At 35.8% G+C, this 11,977-nt stretch overlaps 1 protein-coding gene across 1 annotated transcript in view; it reads left to right on the top strand.

Moving 5' to 3' along the window:
* NEGR1 (neuronal growth regulator 1) overlaps window positions 1–11,355 on the top strand; it is a 1,298,229-nt gene extending 1,286,874 nt beyond the window's left edge. Inside the window, exon 7 of the mRNA XM_007948327.2 lies at window positions 11,231–11,355. Within this exon, the coding sequence (XP_007946518.1) occupies window positions 11,231–11,355 (125 nt within the window). The remainder of the gene's footprint in view (window positions 1–11,230) is intronic.
* Window positions 11,356–11,977: the final 622 nt, after the last annotated feature.

Below are 11,977 nucleotides of genomic sequence, written 5' to 3'. Positions count from 1 at the left end.
TAAGAGAAGCCTCCAGCTTCAGTGGCCCAAAAGCAAGAGTCAAAGCTGAAGCCCAAAGTCAAGGGGCTTTCACCCAGTCCTAGAGCTGGCACTTGGAATTCGGATTTCTAGCCTCCAAAACTGTAAGAGAATAAATGCCTGTTTATTGAAACCATTAACTTGTGATATTTATGATAGAGCAGCACTAGAGGACCAAAACAGAGAATTATAATAAAAACTAATGAAAGTTCAGAACCTAAAACAATACATCTATACTTCATTTTCACCACTCATCTGTCAATTTGTCATACTTTGGTAGCTTGCATGTTCCTGTGATGCTGGAAATTATTAGGACACAGTATTTCAAATACCAGTGAAGTCATCCAGGGTGGACAGGTTTCAGTGGATGCTATGGAAGAAAAGAGGGATTGGAAACTTAATTCTATTTAGAGGGAGGTAGTAATTGAAAGAAGCTACCTAGAATGGAAGCACAGAAAATCAAGATAACTGAATTCTAGTCTTCATTTGTCTTTACCTTAATTAAGCACATTACTGAACCATCAAGTTCCTCACATCCTTACCTATAAAACTCAGGGGTTGCACTAGATGAACCTCAACATCCTCTAAGACTTCTGATAGGTTCTAACTTTGTAAGTGGGTTGTATCTCAGGTATACATTGCATTGAAAGATGGATACTATTTCAACATGTAGCGATTCAGAAGCCCATCCAGATGGAGAAGTGTGACCAAATACACAAAGACAGCAAATGCCTGTGCATGTCTAGGAAAGAAGATTTTCAGCCTAGTGTGACTCAGGCACAGAATGTGGCAGAAAATAGTCAGTGAGAGGGCTGGAAAAGGATCTCGGGGAAAGTTTATAGGTCTTGAATTCCACAGAAAGTCATTTGGATTTTATTAAGTTTTTTAAATAGCCAAAATATAATGTTAAGGATTAGAGAATCATTGAGAATAACTAAAAATCAATTTAGAACATAAAATGTGGAGCAATTTAAATAAATCAGAGCTACAAGGCTGGGTCATTGTCTTTATTGCACTGGAAAGGCTAAGACCATTTTTGAAGGTAAATGGAATATTACAAAAAAAAAAAAAAAAGATGATCAACCCTTAAGCAATTTGTGTTCCTTAATGCCAAAAGAACAAAGCTGCCTAATAATCACAACAAAAAGCTGCTTTAAGTTCCTAACAAGAAAGATGTAAAGAATACAATTTAATAAGCAAGATACTCTGATCACTAAAGTACCAAATTCAGACACCCTATATAAAAACTTAAATAACTTCACACCTATATATAATAATAGATAAATAATACCTTAAAAGCTCTGTCAACTTGAAAAAATGTTTCCTGGTTTCCAATTTCTCCCTTTTTGTTATTATTATTTTTACCACACTAGCAGTGTCACAGTGATGAAACAGCTGATGGCAATGACTATTAGTGACCTTAAGAACACATCTGGGTTTCTATTTTTATTTCTGTAAAATCCCCTCTTCTCCAGCTAGATGATATCTTAAAGGCCCACACTAAAAATCTAAATACTCAAGGCTATTTGTATTGTATGTGTATGTATATATTTCACACACCAGATCTAGCTTTTAACACCCACACACTGCACTGACAACACAGTTCCAAACAGAGCCACTATATTTATGTAAATTATCTCTGATTTGCTAGGAATAAAAAAACAAAAAAATCGACATATTTGAAGATATTGATGAACGATTTAGGATTTGAGACTTTATTTCAATGACTATGATGGGCAGAAAGAGACAGCAGAATTTATTTCTATTTGGGTGATTACTTACTTATTCTCTTTAGCTTGAATTAGAGGTAATAGTCTTAGAGAGTTTCATCTGGCTATTTGCAGACAAAAGTGGTTATCTACAAATATGCAGATTTCTGAATATGGGTAATAACGCAGGCAAACATATGTTTAAAACTCTTAATGTAGTTGATGCTGAGTACATAGGATGGCATATCATGAACTTTGGCAAATATCTATTCTGTGAGAAGAAAGGGATTAAAGAGTGGTGATCTGACAGAGAAAAAGCTTATAGTTGCTAAGAACAAGCTGCCATGGAAATAGTCAGAAGGAGAAAGGAACAGTATGTTTTCTCTAGTCATGCTTCTGGTTGTTTATAACACAAAATACAGAGACTTTCCATGAAAATAATTAGCTTACATTTTTACACTTTCAAATGTTCAGTCTATGGGAGATGTTGAAACTTCCTAAAGATAGGTATTGAACAAACAAAAATATAATAAAAATCTATAATGTTAGAATAAATATATTTTTATTTTCTCTAATTTGATGAAAGTGTACCAATGTGCACTTGTTAGCTTGATTCCTTTTGAAAAAGACAAAGAGGGAGGCAGACTGGCAGGAATTTGAAGCTATTCATTCAACCCTTACTTTCTCTCCCTGAAGATGAGTAAAACTGGCTGTGGTAGAGGCTCATGTATTAAGCCTTACTCTACCAGACTGGAAGCTGCTAAAGACTGGATCATGGTATGTTTAGCTCTCTGTATTTCCAGGAAACAATGGGTGGCACCAAAAGGATGTGTTGAGCAATAGAAAATTAAGATCTATACACTGGTAACCCCGCCACACGACAACTATGCTATTCAGGCATTCCTTACACCAAAGCCTAGGGGAAGAAGACCATCCTAGAGGTTTCACAGAGCAAGAAGATGTAGTTTCTACACAAAGACTCTTGCAAAGCACTGTGCCCAGGTCTCACATATTTCTGCATAATTTCCTCCCAGTGTCTAGGTAGAATTGAGTGATATTTAAAAAAGCTGTCTGTGATCCTAGCCTCAGGATATCCCCTGCATCTTCTCTTAGTGTTAAGGTGTGGATACTGAAAATTGGAGGATAAAATTCTCTTTCAAACATTCCTCCCACAGTTTATAATGAAACAGGGTTGCACTGTCAATCGGAGCTAATCAATGGTGCATAATTTCTCTCAGTAAACTAATGTGCTCTCTATTTTGAATCCACTTTAATCACTCTCTTTTACACAAAAACTAATTTGAGTATAAATCATTCACTCCCCATCAAGTATAAGCTTCCTCAGGAAAATCTAAGTGGAGGCCAGCTTTCTTCTATGGAAGCAGAGTCAATATAGCTAAAGTAACTCCACCTAAGATTGCAACAGGAATCTTAAACATATGATTCCAAGCTAGTTTAGTTAAGCTTAAGTAATTTAAGGAAAATGTCTAAGCAAGTAATTGGTATTGTACCAAAAAGAAATATTTCACAAAGCAGTTACATTCACTCTTGCCTAAAAATAAAAACTGGAGCAATCCAAGGGAAAACTGCCAAGACTGGAAATAATATGCAGCAGCTGTAAGTAATTGGGAGTGATAATCATAATTAGACAAGATGTAAAATATGTGTTAAAGCCCAGATTGGATCTTCCTGTTGACAACTGGGAGATAACCCAAAGGCATGGATTCCACACCTAACCTGGACACTCCTGCTCTCTGTCTGAGAGCTTATCCAAAACCAAATTGGCATAACACTGGCCAAAATCACTCTCTAAATGTCACATATCATACTGGTTTTTCTTAGGAAAAGCATGAGAAAAAGAAGAAAAGGAAGAGGTCATAGACTTTGCCATTAAGAAGCCCATAAAGCAGTATAGTAGCAAATGATATGAACTATAAATCCTACAAAAGAAGTCAAGAAGATGCAGAGAATTAATATTTTTATCAAATAAAATGAAGGATATTTTTTAAGACCAGAGCAACATTGATTAGCCAAGCATAGGTTAAGAATGAAGTGAAATATGCTTATTCCTTGGAGAACATCTCAAGTTTAAACAGCAAGCTCTGTGAAGACAGGAATTATTGGTTTTGTTCAGTAACTCAGAAAGTGCCAGGCATATTGTGCATGGTGCACTAGTGAAATGAATGAGTGAACGAGGAATGCTTAGATAAGAATTGAGGGCATGCTTATTCTGCTTTAGACACAGTACTGGGTGCTTTACATGCATCACTATATTTAATTTTCATGAAAACTTTTTGTGACACTACTACTCCCCATTTGCAGATGAAGATACTGAACTACAGCAAAGTTAAGAAATTTACCTAAATTGATCTAATTAAGAAAAGATGGAGCTGGAATTTGAATCAATGTCATCAGGCACCACAGTATATATATCACATACGTTATATTAAAAATTAGAATCCTTTTTGCTTTACTAAGAAGCTAAGAAGTATAAGAAACAGTCTATTGTTTGTTTCAAATTCTGATCTGCAGAGCACACCAAAGCCATTTCCCTGGCAATATCCCATTTCATTTCTTGTTTCTTTTTCTTAAATGAAATGACCCCTATGAAAGCATCTAATACAGTGCCCAAGAGCTTGATATTTTCTCTTTTCTGAAATTGTCACACTTTGTCATCTTCTTCCTTTCCATTCTCTTCTCCTCAGTTTAAACTTTTCTTCTCTTTTCTCCCTTTTGCATTCTTCTTAGAAATAAATAAATAAATAAACCTCAACTAAATAGGTTGTAGGAAAGAAACAGAGCAGTTTCAGTTTCTCCATCACACATTCTTAAGGGGAAGAAATTTTAAGGGCAAGGAATCACAGAAACAATAATTGAAACAGGATATCTTATCCAAGACAGGTTTGGAATTGGAAAAACACAGATTTAGGAATATTTTCCCACATGAAATTCAACAAGTATCTAGTGAACATCTCTCATATGAGATAAAAATTAACAAATTATTGGGAGGAAGCTCTATACATTCAAGTGCTTATAGTCCAGAGGAGAAAAAAAGATAAAGATGAAATTGATTGTAAGTTTAAAAGATATTTATGAAGTCAAGTAAAAGCAGAGACTAAGGTTGGGGAATCTACTTCCATAGTGATACTGCCTCGGAAACCCAAGGAGGGGTCGCTATGAGTTGGGTCTGACTTGACGGCACATAACAACAACAACAACAATTCTTATTAGGAAGATTGGGGAGGATCTCATGGACGAGAAGGTATTTTAGATCTTTAAGAATGAGTAGGACTCTGATCCAGAGGGGAATAGGAAGAAAAGCCAGTTAGGCTTAAGGATATAGCATGTGTAAATAGCATGGAATAATTAAAGCTTCCTATCTACCTCTGTAGTGATACAGCCTCAGAAACCCAAGGATGGGTCAGAATGAGTTGGGTCCAACTTGATGGCACATAACAACAACAACATGTGTTCAGAGCTCCTATGTCAGAAGCTCTGGTGGCGTGGTGCTAAGCTGCCTCTGCTAAGCAGAAGATTGTTGGTTCAAACCTATCGGCTTCTCTGAGGAAGGAAGATCAGGCAATCTATTTCCCTAAAGATTTACTCCTTGGAATCCCAATGGGGGTCATCTCTATGATTTGGAATCCGCTTGATGGCAGTGGGTTTGGTTTTTTGTGTTCAGAAAACAACTTGTGTTACTGGAATTAAGAGTGTGTATAAATATGGGTAAGTTGACTAGAATGAAGGAATCTGAATGCTGAGCTAAAGACTTTTGCCTTTATTCAATACATAGTTGGGAACCTCTGATGGTTTTTGGGTAACATATGCTTCTGCTCTTGCCTCTCGAAAGATATGTTGTTGTTGTTGTTGTTGTTGTTATGTGCCGTCGAGTCGGCCCCGACTCATAGCGACCCCTCCTTGGGTTTCCGAGGCAGTATCACTACGGAAGTAGGATTGCCCAACCTTCCTTCCGAGGAGTGGCTGGTGGGTTTGAATCGCCAGCTGTCTGGTTAGCAGGCAAGTGTCTTAGCCACTATGCTACCAGAGCTCCCCTCGAAAGATATACTCTCCATATTACAGCGAAGTGACCTTTTTAAAATTTCAGCCAGCCCTCCTCTGCTAAAAACCTCTGCTATGGTTTCCGAGAAGCTGGACTGTTTGAAGAATGCAACATCAGTATTGGAGGAGGACTCATTAACAGCCTGTGATGTGCAAATGACACAACCTTGCTTGCTGAGAGTGAAAAAGACTTAAAGCACCTACTGATAAAAATCAAAGACTACAGCCTTCAAGTATAGATTACACTTCAACATAAAGAAAACAAAAGTCCTCACAACTTGACCAGTAAGCAACGTGATGATAAATGGAGAAAACATTGAGGTTGCCAAGGATTTCCTTTACTTGCATCCACAATAAATGCTAATGGAAATAGCAGTCACGATATCAAGTGATGTATTGCATTGGGCAAATCTGCTGCAAAAGATCTCTTTAAAGAGCTGAGAGCAACAATGTCACTTTGATGATGAAGGTGTGTCAGACCTAAGACATGATCTTTTCAACAGGCTCATAATGTATGTGAGAATGAATAATGATAAGGAAGACTGCAGAAAAATTGATGCATTTGAATTGTGGTCTTGGTGAAGAATAACAAATGTACTATGAACTGCTAGAAGAACAAACAAATCTGTCTTAGAGGAAGAATTCTCCTTAGGTGTGAAAATGACCAGACTTTGTCTCTCATGCTTTGGTCATGTTATCAAGATGGACCAATCCTGGAGAAAGATATCATGCTTGATAAAGCAGAAGGTCAGTGAGAAAGGGGAAGGTCCTCAACGACATAGGTTGACACAGTGGCTGCGACAATGAGCTCAAGTACAACAATTCTTAGGATGGTGTAGGACCGGGTAGTGATTCATTCTGTTATAGATTGGATCTCTATGAGTCAAAACCGATTCAATGGCATCTAACAACAACAACATGGTCTATCTTTCTCAAAATGACACCAAAGCCCTCAGTAAATCCCAGTTACCTCTATGATTACAAGCTGTATCTAGGTCTTGTCTGCCTGTAGTTACTTAGGAAAAATAGCAGTATGATATTCAGAGACAACTACAAACATGACAGAAAAGCTGCAACAAATCTGATCATCCCAGGGGCACAGCCAGGTGACTGCTAAGAAATTCTGGACTATAATTTGGGGCTATATGGTCATCTATGCTGTCTTTTGCAGTGAGAGGATGATGTCACAAAATTGTACATATTCTTCCCCTGTCTAATCTACTTATTAATTTGTCTTCTTACTCAAAGTGTTGAAGCTAGGTAGTCCAACTCTGTACTGGTCATAAAATGGTAATAATGAGTCTAAAATTAAGGAAAGAAGAATGACTAAGCAAAATATGAGTGAGGAAAGACAATATTCATCTGGAAAAATAAATAAGGTATTGTGTCTTCTTCTGTGATTGCAGTGACAGTGTGGGAAATGGATGTGAACATTTAATCATTAAACAAACATTAAACAAATCATTAAACAAACACTTGTTGAACATCTACTAAGCACCAGACTCTGTTTATTACCAATTATAAAAGATACATGTAATACATTTTTTCTTTGAAATATTCTTGATCTAGTCAGAGAAGATAATATGTAAATCTTATGTTACCAGTTACTAATACAATGAGTGCTTATTTCAGCAAGGGAAATTTTATAAAGACTTTTTTCTTTATTTCTTTTCTTTTTAATAGAGATGATACTTGAACTTAGTGATGAAGCTAATAACTAATAATAGCTATAAGTTATTTTCAGTAATTTCTTAACATCGAATACCTGGTTGGAATTTAAATTGCCAAGAAAATCTAATTTATACAAATAGTACTAGGACCCCTAACTTTAGTGCCATAAAACCTGTGCTATAAACCAACTTGTTAACCGATACACACACACACACATGCACACATGTACAAACACACAAGAATATATAATAAATGTAAATCAATGAGAAAGTTATATAATGATGGCATATCACACAATGGCTACTCTGCAGCCATTTTTAAAAGAGAGATATAAATATACTGACATGTCTATTATTCTATCATTTTGTAGAATAAAAACAATAATCTTATTTTTGTCTGTTTCCTGGATTGTATCCTTGTCTTGCTTCACACTCAGTCTTCTACACAACCCTTAGGAAGCCCTCTAATGTTTGTGCACAGAACATATATCTTTATTGCTGTGTATAGCCTAAGGTTCTATATTTGCCTGTTTCTTTGTATCCCCAACTAGAATGAAACTATCCTAAGAGATGGGATTGGGTTTTATTTGTCTGTGCCTATGTGTTGCTTAGTTCATTCCCTGGTGCATAAAAGGTGCTCAATGTGCGTCCAAATGATGAACCATAATTTGACACTAGCTGTCTGACCCCATATTTCCTTGAGTAACTTCTCCCTTTGTTTCTGGTCTATCAAACAGAAGTCAGTAGTGTTTCTGCAGTCACTGCCGTTAATAATGCGAGGCTAACAATGAGGCAGCCAGACCCTGGTTCATTTTAGGACTAGTAAAAGTGTAACACTCACAAAAAAATAAAAGGCATAGCAATGTAAGACATCAGTAAAATTTTTTTAAAAAAGTAAGCTGTTTACTTGTAATGTAATATTTTAATTTATATGTGCATCCATATTATTGATATATCTTATTATATTTAGTACTATAGAAGGATGAGTTGAAGAGAAGACAGGCACCTTTGGGAAAAAGATGGCATTGAAGGTTGATGACACAAAGGAGTATAGATGGGAACATATAAGATTAAACAACAAAAGGATCATACATATCTTATTAGCAATTGTATTCTCAGCACTTTGTGCAATGTTTGGCACCTATTCAATAAATATTTGCTGAATGAATGAAGTAATATTAATAGATTTTTTTAGCCTATAGGCAAGTGGGCTGGTTCAGAAGAGATTCTATTTTGCAAAACAGAAATACTCATTTTAATTCTGAACTATTTATTTATTTCATGAAATTAGACATTCAACAGACATAGTGTCTCCTTTGCCAGATTCTGGAAACACAAAGATAAATGCGACATGACCTACGAGAGTTTACTGGTGGGGGAAATAGATACATAAAGAATATTTGCAATGCAAATTGATAGTTGTAGACTAGAGGAATGTCTGTACTGAAAGAAGTGCAGTGAAATGCTCTTTGGAGGTGAACATGGCCAGATTTTATCTCACTTACTTTGGTCACGTTGTCAGAAGGATATCCCTGGAAAAGGATATCATGCTTGGTAAAGTAGAGTGCCAGAGAAAAAGGGGAAGACCCTCAACTAGATTGACTGGCATAGTGGCTGCAATGACGGGCTCAAGTATAGCAAGGATTTTGAGGATGGTACACAACCAGGCAGTGTGTTGTTTGTTCTGTTGTACAGTGTCGCTATGAGTCAAAACCGACTCTATGGCACATAACAACAACAAATATGGTACCTAATGACACAAAAGGGTATTTTTTGTTTTTTTTTAATTTGTTGGAGGAGGGAGAGAGATTTAGTTTATGAAAGTGCGCAAAGAAAAATAAGTGTATTTTAAACTGTGGCTAAGGAGTTTTCAGGGTCCTCAATGCTAGTGTAGTATTTAATTTGTTAGGATAATTGAAAAAAAATTACCTTTGCATTGTATGCATAGCTTTTAAAATCTAATTTTTATTTATGAAATAATTTTATCTGCTTTTCTTATTAAAACATCAGTTCTTTAATATTATAATGGTTTTATAATAGATTCTTAGGAAGAATCAACAATTCTGAAAAAAACCGTCATTGAGAAGCTCATACACCAATCAAATATTTAATTGTATTTTTAAAAAGAAAATATTTATAGGTCTTGAACAAGCCAAAGTAAATTAAAATAGTTTCATGATCTTAAATTGGAATTTTTTCATATCAGACTTATTTTCTACATTGTTTATTTACATTTTTTAAAACTCAATTGTGATGCAAAAAGAAACATTAAATACTTGATTTTGCTCTCTGTTTACTAGAGATTAGTAGCCCAGCACTTGAATCTCACTTACCTGGAATCAACAATTGCACTTGTAATAGGAAATTCTCACTAGCAGAGCCAATGTACCTTTCATCCCTTCACTTTATTAGAGGTGTAAACAACACAACTTATTCTTCTTATTACATGGAAATATAGTCATTTGTGAAAATTCCATTAAAAACTAACTGCTGGTAATTCAAATGTAAGGTGACTAAAACTGCTTCTGGTTTTAAGTTATGGGTTTGGGGTGAGATAGTACATGTCTTTAATACTTTATTCATTTTTCTCCTAGGAAATAGTTCCTGAAATCCACATTTTATTAAAAAAAAAAGATAGTTAAAAATATGTTGGTGGGGTTTATTGCCATTATCATTATTATTGTAAAAGAGAATCAATCTTGAGTAAGGTCAAGCATGTCTGCAACATACAATTTCTGCAACACAATATAATTCACATTCAAAGAGGCCACTACGTTCTAGAGAAAGGAAGTGTTGTTAGCCATCCAGGAGACTCCAACAATGTTCTTATCTTTGTGACTATGTAGTTATCCAGTGAAAATTCAACATGACTGTTAGCCAAGTAGCACATGAGTTTCTCCATGCATAAAACTACGTTCTTTCTGATGTATAACTATAATCTTATAATTCCACAGTTCCAAATGCTTCAAAGTCACCTTCAGTGTGGAAAACAAAACTTTTTTTTTTTTTTTCCATTACAGTTGAGGTCTTTCTATCTGGCTGCAGCTTGTTTCAATTCTTTCCCTCCTAGGCCTCAAACTAGTGTGCCTTGGTTTTCCTCATGCTTTTGAATAAGTTGTTGGCTCTACCCAAATGACCATCCACTTCAGTACAACTTTGTTAAATCATCCTTCCTCGCCCAGACAGAATTAAATATACTATTTGCTGTGTCGCTGCAGTTTGTATATGTAACTCCAACTTTCCTAAGATTACATTATACTTGAATAGTTTACTTACAGTCAGTCCCCTACCCACAAAAAATACTTTGGAAGAGAAAACCTCTTCTCTCCTTTTCCAGGATTTAATACAATATCTGACTAAGTGTATTTTTTAAAAGTATCTACAAATATATGCATAATTGAATATCATCAACTAACACAAATGCATAGAATGCATGTAAACAGAATAATAATGTTAGCTATTGTTTATTGAATCCTTCGCACATGTCTGGCTGGCCCTGTGCAATGTGCTGTATAGTCTTTATCTCCAATTCTCACCACAGCCCTGACAGGTGGATTATATTATTTCCATTCTGCCCTTGGGAAAACTGGACCTCAGAGAGGGTATTAGTCAACCACGCCACATGTTGTTACACGGCAGAACTAGATGTGAACCTGAGTCTGTCTGCTCTAAAGCCAGTGCTCTTCTTAATACACCCAGCTGCCTTTTGATTATTGTCAAGATGCTAAAAGACACAAATTAGGTTTTGATTTAATCTTTTCCATTTCTTTCCAGCTCCAAGTACAGCCCAGTATGGAATTACCGGGAGCGCTGACATCCTTTTCTCCTGCTGGTACCTTGTGTTGACACTGTCCTCTTTCACCAGCATATTCTACCTGAAGAATGCCATTCTACAATAAATTTAAAGACCCATAAAAGGCTTTTAAGGATTCTCTGAAAATGCTGATGGCTGGATCCAATCTGGTACAGTTTGTTAAAAGCAGCGTGGGATATAATCAGCAGTGCTTACATGGGGATGATCGCCTTCTGTAGAATTGCTCATTATGTAAATACTTTAATTCTACTCTTCTTTTGATTAGCTACATTACCTTGTGAAGCAGTACACATTGTCCTTTTTTTAAGACGTGAAAGCTCTGAAATTACTTTTAGAGGATATTAATTGTGATTTCATGTTTGTAATCTACAACTTTTCAAAAGCATTCAGTCATGGTCTGCTAGGTTGCAGGCTGTAGTTTACAAAAAACGAATATTGCAGTGAATATGTGATTCTTTAGGGCTGCAATACAAGCATTCAGTTCCCTGTTTCAATAAGAGTCAATCCACATTTACAAAGATGCATTTTTTTTTCTTTTTTGATAAAAAAAGCAAATAATATTGCCTTCAGATCATTTCTTCAAAATGTAACACATATCTAGATTTTTCTGCTCGCATGATATTCAGGTTTCAGGAATGAGCCTTGTAATATAACTGGCTGTGCAGCTCTGCTTCTCTTTCCTGTAAGTTCAGCATGGGTGTGCCTTC

The sequence above is a fragment of the Orycteropus afer genome, unplaced genomic scaffold, assembly GCF_000298275.1.
Source record: "Orycteropus afer afer isolate SDZICR_OR568_19922 unplaced genomic scaffold, OryAfe1.0 scaffold00213, whole genome shotgun sequence".
In the NCBI taxonomy this organism is placed as follows: Eukaryota; Metazoa; Chordata; class Mammalia; order Tubulidentata; family Orycteropodidae; genus Orycteropus; species Orycteropus afer.
This window is presented reverse-complemented; position numbering and strand designations above follow the sequence as displayed.